The sequence below is a fragment of the Ambystoma mexicanum genome, chromosome 8, assembly GCF_040938575.1.
Source record: "Ambystoma mexicanum isolate Mex_15411 chromosome 8, UKY_AmexF1_1, whole genome shotgun sequence".
NCBI classification, from domain to species: Eukaryota; Metazoa; Chordata; class Amphibia; order Caudata; family Ambystomatidae; genus Ambystoma; species Ambystoma mexicanum.
Window position 1 is genome coordinate 7,984,007 of NC_090929.1, and position 13,812 is coordinate 7,997,818.

Here is a 13,812-nt window from a genome sequence, read left to right on the forward strand (position 1 = left end):
GGTTTCTAATCCTGATCCAGGCAACCCTCTCTGTGAAGGGTGGCGGGTGGTCCAGACCTTCATGGTTTCACTCCCTGATCCAGGCAACCCTCTCTGTGAAGGGTGGCGGGTGGGCCAGACCTTCTCGGTTTCTAATCCTGATCCAGGTAACCCTCTCTGTGAAGCGTGGCGGGTGGTCCAGACCTTCATGGTTTCACTCCCTGATCCAGGCAACCTTCTCTGTGAAGGGTGACGGGTGGGCCAGACCATCTCGATTTCTCTCCCTGATCCAGGTAACCCTCTCTGTGAAGCGTGGTGGGTGGTCCAGACCTTCATTTCATGGTTTCACTCCCTGATCCAGGCAACACTCTCTGTGAAGGGTCGCGGGTAGGCCAGACCTTCTCGGCTTCTATTCCTGATTCAGGCAACCCTCTCTGTTAAGGGTGGCGGGTGGGCCAGACCTTCATGGTTTCACTCCCTGATCCAGGCGACCCTCTCTATGAAGGGTGGAGGGTGGGCCAGACCTTCTCGGTTTATCTCCCTGATCCAGGCAACCCTCTCTGTGAAGGGTGGCGGGTGATCCAGACCTTCATGGTTTCACTCCCTGATCCAGGCAACCCTCTCTGTGAAGGGTGGCGGGTGGTCCAGACCTCCATGGTTTCACTCCCTGATCCAGGTAACCCTCTCTGTGAAGCGTGGCCGGTGGTCCAGACCTTCATTTCATGGTTTCACTCCCTGATCCAGGCAACCCTCTCTGTGAAGGGTGGCGGGTGAGCCAGGCAGTCATTTTTAGCCCTGATCTCCTCCACCGTCGGCTAATCTGGAATCGTCTTCCTGGTTTTCACACTCTTGTCACATCTTTGTTTCCTTCTCCAGCTTCTTGTGAAGGTAACCGCTGCGGAAGAGCCAATTGTGGTGAGTTACGGCATTGTGTGCTTTCTAGATGTGCTCCATCCATCCATCTGTCTGTCTGTCTGTCTGTCTGTCTAGCGAGCTAAAGCACTGAGGTGCCTACTCTACATTAATGGGCCCGTGGGAGGCGCAGGGAGGGCAGGTTCTGTTTTATGTGGTCATTCTGGCCGCTCGCTCGTCATGCCTACCTATAAGGCATTTGACCATTGGAACACTGCCTGTAAAAATGCATAACCTATGATCAATGCAACACTGCCTGTAAAAATGCATAACCTATGATCAATGCAACACTGCCTGTAAAAATGCATAACCTATGATCAATGCAACACTGCCTGTTTACAATGTATCATTTATGCCAGCCCAACCCCTGTAACTAAATTACATTCTTGAAACAGCGCCGTGATGCCTCTGGGCTGCCAGGCCCTCTACAAATATAAAAATAAATAAATAAAAATAAATTCTGAGCTCTCACAGAAGCACTCTAGGTCCCCAAAAGCTGCACTCATGTTTCTTTAGGAACCCCCTTAATTATTCATTAAGAAAAGGTTGCAGTAATGTGATTGTTGTTATGTCCTGGACTACGTCACTGCACTAGAGCGGGATGTATAATGAGCGTGGGAACGTTGGTCCCTCGCCAGGGGGAACGGGAGTCGCAAGCAGGCTGCGTCGGAGTGCGTGTCTATCATTCATGTGCAGCGTGCCTGGCCGCATTCTCCTGCTTCGGTCCCCACACACCCTGGGCCCCCACACACTTTGGGCCAGAGTGTGGCTGCCGGCATTCTCCCACTCTGGCCCCCACACACTCCGGGCCTGAGCGCACCTGCCGGCATTCTCCCGCTTTGGCCCCCACACACTCCGGGCCTGAGCGCACCTGCCGGCATTCTCCCGCTTTGGCCCCCACACACTCTGGGCCGGAGAGCAACTGCTGGCATTCACCCGCTTCGGCCCCCACACACTCTGGGCCGGAGAGCACCTGCTGGAATTCACCCAATTTGGCCCCCACACACTCTGGGCTGAAGTCACCTGGCTGCATTCTCCCGCTCCGACCCCCCACACACTCAGGGCCAGAGCGCACTTGGCAGCATTCTCCCGCTTTGGCCCCCACACACTCTGGGCCGGAGAGCACCTGCTGGCATTCACCCGCTTCGGCCCCCACACACTCTGGGCCGGAGAGCACCTGCTGGCATTCACCCAATTTGGCCCCCACACACTCTGGGCTGAAGTCACCTGGCTGCATTCTCCCGCTCCGACCCCCCACACACTCAGGGCCAGAGCGCACTTGGCAGCATTCTCCCGCTCTGGGCCCCCACACACTCTGGGCCGGAGAGCACCTGCTGGCATTCACCCGCTTCGGCCCCCACACACTCTGGGCCGGAGAGCACCTGCTGGCATTCACCCGCTTCGGCCCCCACACACTCTGGGCCGGAGAGCACCTGCTGGCATTCACCCGCTTTGGCCCCCACACTCTCTGGGCTGAAGTCACCTGGCTGCATTCTCCCGCTCCGACCCCCACACACTCAGGGCCAGAGCGCACTTGGCAGCATTCTCCCGCTCTGGGCCCCCACACACTCTGGGCCGGAGAGCACCTGCTGGCATTCACCCGCTTCGGCCCCCACACACTCTGGGCCGGAGAGTACCTGCTGGCATTCACCCGCTTTGGCCCCCACACTCTCTGGGCTGAAGTCACCTGGCTGCATTCTCCCGCTCCGACCCCCACACACTCAGGGCCAGAGCGCACTTGGCAGCATTCTCCCGCTCTGGGCCCCCACACACTCTGGGCCGGAGAGCACCTGCTGGCATTCACCCGCTTTGGCCCCCACACTCTCTGGGCTGAAGTCACCTGGCTGCATTCTCCCGCTCCGACCCCCCACACACTCAGGGCCAGAGCGCACTTGGCAGCATTCTCCCGCTCTGGGCCCCCCACACTCTGGGCCGGAGAGCACCTGCTGGCATTCACCCACTTCGGCCCCCACACACTCTGGGCCGGAGAGCACCTGCTGGCATTCACCCGCTTCGGCCCCCACACACTCTGGGCCGGAGAGCACCTGCTGGCATTCACCCGCTTTGGCCCCCACACTCTCTGGGCTGAAGTCACCTGGCTGCATTCTCCAGCTCCGACCCCCACACACTCAGGGCCAGAGCGCACTTGGCAGCATTCTCCCGCTCTGGGCCCCCACACACTCTGGGCCGGAGAGCACCTGCTGGCATTCACCCGCTTCGGCCCCCACACACTCTGGGCCGGAGAGCACCTGCTGGCATTCACCCGCTTTGGCCCCCACACTCTCTGGGCTGAAGTCACCTGGCTGCATTCTCCCGCTCCGACCCCCACACACTCAGGGCCAGAGCGCACTTGGCAGCATTCTCCCGCTCTGGGCCCCCACACACTCTGGGCCGGAGAGCACCTGCTGGCATTCACCCGCTTCGGCCCCCACACACTCTGGGCCAGAGAGCACCTGCTGGCATTCACCCGCTTCGGCCCCCACACACTCTGGGCCGGAGAGCACCTGCTGGCATTCACCCGCTTTGGCCCCCACACTCTCTGGGCTGAAGTCACCTGGCTGCATTCTCCCGCTCCGACCCCCACACACTCAGGGCCAGAGCGCACTTGGCAGCATTCTCCCGCTCTGGGCCCCCACACACTCTGGGCCGGAGAGCACCTGCTGGCATTCACCCGCTTCGGCCCCCACACACTCTGGGCCGGAGAGTACCTGCTGGCATTCACCCGCTTTGGCCCCCACACTCTCTGGGCTGAAGTCACCTGGCTGCATTCTCCCGCTCCGACCCCCACACACTCAGGGCCAGAGCGCACTTGGCAGCATTCTCCCGCTCTGGGCCCCCACACACTCTGGGCCGGAGAGCACCTGCTGGCATTCACCCGCTTTGGCCCCCACACTCTCTGGGCTGAAGTCACCTGGCTGCATTCTCCCGCTCCGACCCCCCACACACTCAGGGCCAGAGCGCACTTGGCAGCATTCTCCCGCTCTGGGCCCCCCACACTCTGGGCCGGAGAGCACCTGCTGGCATTCACCCACTTCGGCCCCCACACACTCTGGGCCGGAGAGCACCTGCTGGCATTCACCCGCTTCGGCCCCCACACACTCTGGGCCGGAGAGCACCTGCTGGCATTCACCCGCTTTGGCCCCCACACTCTCTGGGCTGAAGTCACCTGGCTGCATTCTCCAGCTCCGACCCCCACACACTCAGGGCCAGAGCGCACTTGGCAGCATTCTCCCGCTCTGGGCCCCCACACACTCTGGGCCGGAGAGCACCTGCTGGCATTCACCCGCTTCGGCCCCCACACACTCTGGGCCGGAGAGCACCTGCTGGCATTCACCCGCTTTGGCCCCCACACTCTCTGGGCTGAAGTCACCTGGCTGCATTCTCCCGCTCCGACCCCCACACACTCAGGGCCAGAGCGCACTTGGCAGCATTCTCCCGCTCTGGGCCCCCACACACTCTGGGCCGGAGAGCACCTGCTGGCATTCACCCGCTTCGGCCCCCACACACTCTGGGCCAGAGAGCATCTGCTGGCATTCACCCGCTTTGGCCCCCACACACTCTGGGCTGAAGTCACCTGGCTGCATTCTCCCGCTCCGACCCCCACACACTCAGGGCCAGAGCGCACTTGGCAGCATTCTCCCGCTCTGGGCCCCCACACACTCTGGGCCGGAGAGCACCTGCTGGCATTCACCCGCTTCGGCCCCCACACACTCTGGGCCAGAGAGCACCTGCTGGCATTCACCCGCTTTGGCCCCCACACACTCTGGGCTGAAGTCACCTGGCTGCATTCTCCCGCTCCGACCCTCACACACTCCGGGCCAGAGCATGCATGCCGACGGCAGCATTTGCCAGGCCACAACACTGGTGCCGAAAGACCTATGGCCCACGCTGCAGGGCACACCATGGGGAGCCATTCCATCTGCACATTGCAGGGCCTGCAATGAGCAAATCAGAAGCACATACTAGAAAATAGAAAGGCACGGGATGGCACCCAGCAAAATCTTTATCTCAGAACATGGTCAGTGTCTCACCACCACTGCTGCAGAAGCAGTCTAAAAAATGGATAAACCAAGTGGGTCCACTCCCCAGATCTGCAGCAAGTAGTAAGGTTAGGCCATCCCCACACATCGCAGCGATTGATGATGGCAGCGACGTCAACCCATCCACCCCTGCCAGACTGGCACCCACTTTCAGCCGCAACCCCCAACATGCTCACAGGGCAGTTTGGGAATGGTGATGGCCTCATTTGACCCCGTTATGTAGAATGTTGCTGTAGAACCATGACACGTAATGGGAATCCGTGGGGGGGTTCCAGAATGGTTTTGATCAATGAGGCTTGCTGAGGGCATACGCCCTATTAAATTACTTAAAACGTATTTGCATGCCTCCGCAATGTCATTACAATTGGCGATGAGGACTGAGTAGAGCCCCCCGAGTAACCATCCAGTGTCGCCAGCTCAGCAGAAGGGCGACGCTTCGCCACCCCAGGATCAAGGGCTGCCCGTGCACCTGAAGGCATTACGGTGACGACCTAAAGTATTCTCCCCTTGCCATGTTGCTGCTGGCGCGCCAGGGGAGCAGGGCTCCATGCGGCTTTCCGACCTGCAGCGAATGGCCAATGTGTGCTGGAGGGAGAGGCTGCCTGCGGCCACCTTTTGGACATTCAATGATGTTAGAAAGTTACCATGGCAACCGAGTTACGAAAAGTATAAATACGGCATCTACTGCCAAATGGAGAATTGTATAAGTGCTTGCTCTACAGTTGTTTACATAAGCGCACGCCATAGGAGGAGGTTAAAAAAAAACATGCGTTGTGAATTCGTTTGAAGAGACATTTGAGAGCCACCGCATTGAATTGGATTCTCTTTTTAATAATAATAATAATGAAATCAGTAGAGGAGAAACGCACTGTCTATCACTCATACTACACTGCTGGATAGATGGCCTTCAAGAAACTGGCATTTAATAGTTAGAGTGTCTATCACTCATACTACACTGCTGGATAGATGGCCTTCAAGAAACTGGCATTTAATAGTTAGAGTGTCTATCACTCATACTACACTGCTGGATAGATGGCCTTCAAGAAACTGGCATTTAATAGTTAGAGTGTCTATCACTCATACTACACTGCTGGATAGATGGCCTTCAAGAAACTGGCATTTAATAGTTAGAGTGTCTATCACTCATACTACACTGCTGGATAGATGGCCTTCAAGAAACTGGCATTTAATAGTTAGAGTGTCTATCACTCATACTACACTGCTGGATAGATGGCCTTCAAGAAACTGGCATTTAATAGTTAGAGTGTCTATCACTCATACTACACTGCTGGATAGATGGCCTTCAAGAAACTGGCATTTAATAGTTAGAGTGTCTATCACTCATACTACACTGCTGGATAGATGGCCTTCAAGAAACTGGCATTTAATAGTTAGAGTGTGTTACACTCATACAACACACAGCATGTTTGATATTGACTTTGTATCCAAGTTAACAGGATTCAAATGAGTAGTGGTCAGCAAATCCCATGTATTCAGGACATTAGAGCATAATCAATCCATTCTAAAAGACTTTTTTCACGGTGAGACATGTTTGTCCATGACCTTGGAATTCAGCGAACAGGGTAATAATACTGAATAACACCCTACATCATGCAGCATGTCCCAGCGCCAATGCAATCTCTTCCATGCCCTGGAAGCCCGGCATGCCCGTGGGAACAATGGGTTGATGGCTTTCAGGAGTACCTGAGAGCCATTGGTGGAAGCAAATACAATGATGATCTCAAGGAGGCAACACTGTTGAACTGCGTAGGGGCAGAGGGTTTGAGGATTTTTAGATAACTTCCTGATTTGATGATGCAGAAGGTGGCTTTGGTGATAGTAATCGCAAGTTCGAAAGTTCACTAGGGAAGCTTGCAAAGCACTTTGGAAACAAAACTAATATTGTTTTAGAAAGATACACATTTTTTTCTAGAAAACAACTTAAGAGCGAATCAATTGATGCTTGTGTTGCATCTCTCAGAGGACTTATGTCGACATGCAGTTTCACTGGCGTGAGTGACGAGTATTTACGGGATCAACTTCTGTTGAATGTAGCTGATCCACGCATACAGCAAAGACTATGGCAAACTAATAACCCATCTTTGGAACCAGCGATAGAGATAGTGAGGAGCATGGAACTTGGTGACCACTGCATGAAAGAGAGGTTTGATAGAACCGAAGACAAAGAAGTTAAGATGATTCAGGACAAACCTAGGGAGATTTGGAAGAATCCTTGGTGGCAATGGTGAGGAAAATGACCACTAACAATTCAAGAGGTAATGCTAGGAGATGTAGAGATGCAGGATATATGAACCAATACCAAAACCGTTGCCAGAAATGTGGCTGGTATAAACACAATGACAACGACAAAGAATGCCCTGCCGCAGCTGTTGAGTGCTACAAATGTGGTCATGTAGGACATTTTGCTGAAGTTTGTAGAAATGTTCGTGGCAGGATGGGGAGAATCCACAGATACTCGTCCAACAGAATGATGAGAGGCAATGTAAGAGTTATTGAAGAGAATCAAGGTCATGACAGCATGCTGACTGTACTTATAGTGGTGCACAAGTACAGATACTCCCCGTTTCTTCAACACAACAAGGTAAAGGACCATGGGTGGACATGCAAATAAATGGCATATCTTTGCCAATCATGGTCGACACTGGATCCCCGTACACCATGGTGGATGTCAAAACTTTTACTGAAGTACTGTATGGTAAGATGCAAGATATACAATGTACTGATGTAAGAGCGACGGGATACGGGAAGACCCCTATAGACATTAAAGGATGCACATGGATTAAGTTGAGGTTCAAGGATAGGGAAACATACTGCAGACTCTACATAGCAAATAATGGCTCATCTGTAGTGGGCTGGGAGGAAGAAGCTGTGCTAAAAGTCAGAATTCACCTGGTAGAGGAAATTCCCATCCTTAGTGTACTCAAGGACAACAGTGACATGAAGGCTTCTTTGGCAAAACAGTTTCCCAGATTGTTCAAGGAAAATATTGGACTATAAGAAGGATTTCAACATAGGATAGTCCTCAAGAGAGGAGCTGTACCTATAGCCCACAGAGTTTGGGGTGTTCCAATTGGCACGAAGGAAGCATTAAGAAATGAATTGACACGCTTGTGTGAGCAAAACATAATAGAGCCCATAGAAAGCTCAGAATGGCTTGCCCCAATAGTTTTGGTGAAAAAACCTGATGGTACCATAAGGATGTGTGTGGACTTGAGAGACCTTAACAAAAAGATTTGGATTGATAGGCATCCTCTCCCTAATATCAGTGAATTATTGACAACAATGAAACCAGCTAAGTTTTTTACTATTTTAGATCTATCTTCAGCTTATCATCAGATTGCTCTAGAGGAAAAACCAAGAAGTCTTGCATTGTTTGTAACCCCTTTAGGAGCATTTATGTTCAAAAGAATGCCTTTTGGCCTTGCTTCAGCTGCCGCTGTGTTTCAGAGACTGATGTCACATCTGTTTGGAGGGCTGGAATCGAGTACACTGTTTCCAAGACGGCATCCTTATTTCTGCCAACACCGAAGAGGAGCATGATGCGAAACTAATGGGGGTTTTGCAAGTGATTCAGAAGAGTGGTACGACCTTAAAACTAGAGAAATGCTAAATCAAATGTGACAAAGTGTCATACCTGGGGCATTCTATTGACGCCAAGGGTATTAGCCCTAAGGAAGAATTAATAAACACCATATTGGGCATTTCTGAACAAGAAAATAAAGATCAGCTAAGAAGCTTCTTAGGCATGACGGAATACTACTCTAAATGTGTGGATGAATATTCCGATAAAACCAAGAACATGAGACGTCTTATGAAAAAATCAACAAAATACACATGGTCAGAGGAATGCAAAGAAGAATTTAAAGAAATAAAAATGGCCATCAACAAAGCGCCAACTTTGGGAATGTTGGACTGTAAAGCCAAAACAATAATAATAGTGGATGCTAGCAAAGTTGGATTAGGAGGGGTGCTGGAACAACTCCAAGAGAAAGGTATGGTAACCAGAGCATTCACATCAAGAGTGCTGAGAGGGGCAGAATTAAACTACTCCACCATAGAAAGAGAAGCCCTAGGAGTGAAATGGATTCTAGAACACTTTAGAAATTTGATCTGCGGTTTACCCATTCTTCTCCGAACCGACGACAAACCACTGGTGCACGTCTTGCAGTCAAAGACACCCCACTTAATATCGCCGAGGATAAGGAGGTGGATTCTGGATATAATGCAGTATAATATTCACATATGTTATATGCCTGGTACACAAAACCAGGTAGCCGATGGTTTTTCCAGATTACCAGCCAACTATGGAAATGTGATAAAATCTATGGAAGAAGATATCATTGCCACAGTAAACTCAGGTATCGCCAAGGAAGAGTGGAAAAATATGACTGACACTGACCCAGACCAGACAAGTAGGGATTAGGAAAGCCATAGCCAACGATTGGGAAGAGAATGAGCAAAGTCTGGGAGATTTTGCACAAATTAAGGAAGAATTGTCAATCGACTCAGAACACATCTACAGGGGTGATCGTATAATTCCTCCTGTACAAGTGAGGAACAAATTACTTACTTTGGCCCACAAAGGACACCTGGGAAGGAGTTTAACAAAAAAGAGGGTAAGAAGTAGCTATTGGTGGCCAAGCATGTGGAGAGACGCAGAAGAAATGGTTAATAATTGCACCGCATGTGCCACGAGTGATAAATCAAAGTCTTTAAGGAAAACACCACTACAACCAGTGGAGGTTCCCAAGAGTGTATGGTCCAAATTGGCAATAGATGTCATGGGACCATATGAACATCTCGATTCTGTTAAGATATACATCATAGTATTGGTGGATTATGCCTCCAAGTGGGTAGAGTGGGGAGTAGCAGAGGGGAGCATAAACACTGATAAGATTCTGAACTTTTTAATTGATGTTTTTAACAGGGAAGGTGATCCCAAAGAGTTAGTGTCTGATAATGGTTCCCAGTTCACACCGTTGGAATTTCAAAGTTTCTTGAAGAATAAAGCCATTGAACACATAACAACGTCGCTGTATCATCCTATTGCCAATGGACTCGTAGAAAGAATGAATACATTTGTAAAAAGTGTAATCCAGTTGGCCGTTGCCAATTCCTTTCACTGGAGAGAAACGCTTAAAGAAGCTCTATGAGCGTATAGTATATGCATCAACTCCACATTCCACCACGAATATTGAGCCATTCACCTTGATGCGCGGCAGAGTAGCATCCAACCGACTCAGACCTGCCTGGATGTTCATGGACACAGGTGAGGCAAGGGTGGATATGGATCAAATATTAAGAAATGTGAGGGAGAAACAGGAGAATTACAAAAAGTATTATGATCGCAGGAATGGAGTGAACGAAAAGGTTTTCAAGGGGGGAGGGTGGGTTTGCATCAGAGAACCCAAGAAAACAATGAAAGGTGAATCCAGATTTAGGTTGCCACAGAGAGTGAAGAGTTCTCAAGGGAAGTCACTGGTGCTGGAGGATGGTAAAAGATGGTCTTGTGACGATGCTGTGAGAATAGAAAAGATTGCTGTAGACCAAGTACAAGTAAGGACTTTAGCCTAATGATACCCAGCAATAGTAGCAAGGACACTTCCATGAGAGCTGGCACCAGATATGACAACAACCATGTATCGCCTGATGGTATAAACAAGGAATTTGTAAACAGTGGCTATTATGGCAGTAATGTAACTTTACAGGGTGGACTATCTAGAAGAAACCGAAAAATTATTCAAAACTTTAACAATGATTACTTCTACTACTAGTACCGGTCAATCATCTTGGCCCATATATCCTTTTTCATAATATTGTTTCAGTATATCTCAGTATATTCCTTTTCTCCATATATATATATTTTGTTTTCTTTTTTTTTCTTTTCTCCTTTCTATATAAGGGAGGGAGATGTTATGTAGAATGTTGCTATAGAACCATGACACGTAATGGGAATCCGTGTGTGGGTTCCAGAATGGTTTTGATCGACGAGGCTTGCTGAGGGTGTACGCTCCAGGGCTCGTATCTATTAAAGTACTTAAAACATATTTGCATGCCTCCGCAATTTCATTACAGACCCTTACAATGAACCGTCTGTTGGGCCCAGATAGGCCCTATGGATCCAGAAAATTGATATGGCCATGGATTGCAATGATGTTGCCATGCCAAGGAAGATGCGGTCTCACCTACCACTGAACGTGGGGACAACACACTGCACATTTTCAACTTGCTACCAAGTACACCAGACGATGATGAATATAAAGCAGCAAAAGACGCTCTCACCAACCATTTTAGGAGATATTCAACTTCTGCACGACAGTACAGTGTGAGTCAGAGATGCTCAACGCATACCATACACGACTGCGTCGGCTGGCCCTGTCGTGCAAATTTGAGGATATCGACAAAGAAATCAGACGCCAGATTATCAATGGCCTACACTTAGAGAAGCTATGCAGAATCATATTGAGTGAGAAAGGCATCCCTTTACCCCCAAACTGGAATATGGTCCACATGCCAGAGCTGCCCTCATGAACACGACCCTGCAGAAGTTGCAGCTGACATCGGCACCCACGATTGTGTAGATCACCAACCAGCCACAACCGAGAGAGGATGACAGGGAAACAAACCAGGCTCCTGGGTGGAACCCTAGTATCCCCGGCCCCAATGAGTGTGGATTGTGTGGTGGGCAACAACATGGTAAGTGAAACTGTCCATTGCAGGGCACCATGTGCAGCGCATGTGGCCGCCTCGACCACTACACCAAGGTATGCCGGTCATCGGGTGCTCCGGCGAGCCCTCGGCCACTAACCTCGAGGACAGCTCTGAAGAATTAAAAACAGGTAATTGCGAAGGGACACAGGAAGCAGAACTGGTTTGAGAAAGAGGAGCAGGACACAGACCAAGCCTGGCCGAAGGAGAAACTGAAGGAGAGGGTTTAGTCCCAGCTACGGAAGAAGACCGGCCGACCTGTACGGACACAAGTTTAAGACCTACACAGACCACAAGCCGCTGGTTGCCATCTTCACTGCATGTACTCCTGCACATCATCCTGCACATACTCCTGCACATCCTCCTTCACACGCTTCTGCACATCCTCCTTCACATACTCATGCATATCCTCCTGCACACACTCCTTCACACACTCCTGCACACAGTTCTGCACACACTCCTGAACACGTCCTGCACATCCTCCTGCATATCCTCCTGCACACACTCCTTCACACAGTCCTGCACACACTCCTGCACACACTCCTTCACACACTCCTGCACACAGTTCTGCACACACTCCTGAACACGTCCTGCACATCCTCCTGCATATCCTCCTGCACACACTCCTTCACACAATCCTGCACACACTCCTGCACACACTCCTGAACACACTTCTGCACACAGTTCTGCACACACTCCTGCGCACACTCCTGAACACACTTCTACACATCATCCTGCACACACTGCTGCACATCCTCCTGCAAGTCCTCCTGCACATACTCCTGCACATCCTCCTTCACACGCTTCTGCACATCCTCCTTCACATACTCATGCATATCCTCCTGCACACACTCCTTCACACATTCCTGCACACATTTCTGCACACACTCCTGAACACGTCCTGCACATCCTCCTGCATATCCTCCTGCACACACTCCTTCACACAGTCCTGCACACATTCCTGCACACACTCCTTCACACACTCCTGCACACAGTTCTGCACACACTCCTGCACACACTCCTGAACACACTTCTACACATCATCCTGCACACACTGCTGCACATCCTCCTGCACGTCCTCCTGCACATACTCCTGCACATCCTCCTTCACACGCTTCTGCACATCCTCCTTCACATCCTCCTGCATATCCTCCTGCACACACTCCTTCACACAGTCCTGCACACACTCCTGCACACACTCCTTCACACACTCCTGCACACAGTTCTGCACACACTCCTGCACACACTCCTGAACACACTTCTACACATCATCCTGCACACACTGCTGCACATCCTCCTGCACGTCCTCCTGCACATACTCCTGCATACACTCCTTCACACACTCCTGCACACAGTTCTGCACACACTCCTAAACACGTCCTGCACATCCTCCTGCATATCCTCCTGCACACACTCCTTCACACACTCCTGCACACAGTTCTGCACACACTCCTGAACACGTCCTGCACATCCTCCTGCATATCCTCCTGCACACACTCCTTCACACACTCCTGCACACAGTTCTGCACACACTCCTGAACACGTCCTGGACATCCTCCTGCATATCCTCCTGCACACACTCCTTCACACAGTCCTGCACACACTCCTGCACACACTCCTGAACACACTTCTACACATCATCCTGCACACACTGCTACACATCCTCCTGCACGTCCTCCTGCACATACTCCAGCATACTATCAATAACACATGAACTCACACTGCAGTTTATTGCTGCTTTATGCGTCAAAGACAAGTTGATGCTTTTTACCAAACCTCGCAGTGCCCATAACTTGATTTACCAACAGAAAAGAGGTGTGTACAGCACAAGTATCAGACATGAAACTATATGTATTTTAGAGCCACGGTCAGGCGAGTTGGGGTGATCATGCCTTTTAAAAAACACCATAAATGTACTGGCGTTTGCCAAACATGCCCCAATGCTGAAATGAAAAGGCTGTCAGAATATGCGGCACTGAGGATCCTCCATATTAAGATGAGTGCCTACCCAGAATGCAATGCTCAGCAGCTCTGAACTGGGGTGAACTTCCAGGAATGGGCACTGGCTGCGGCTGCGGTAGGTTTAGCTTTTTGACCTGAAATGGCCCATTCTAGCCCACATTTCAGGTAAAGGTGGTTGGGTCAGACTTTC

General features: G+C 50.8%; 1 protein-coding gene across 1 annotated transcript in view; it reads left to right on the plus strand.

Moving 5' to 3' along the window:
* Window positions 1–13,812, plus strand: part of ENG (endoglin) — a 286,341-nt gene that overhangs the window by 223,861 nt on the left and 48,668 nt on the right. Inside the window, exon 10 of the mRNA XM_069609121.1 lies at window positions 856–894. Coding sequence (XP_069465222.1) covers window positions 856–894 — 39 coding nt within the window. The remainder of the gene's footprint in view (window positions 1–855; window positions 895–13,812) is intronic.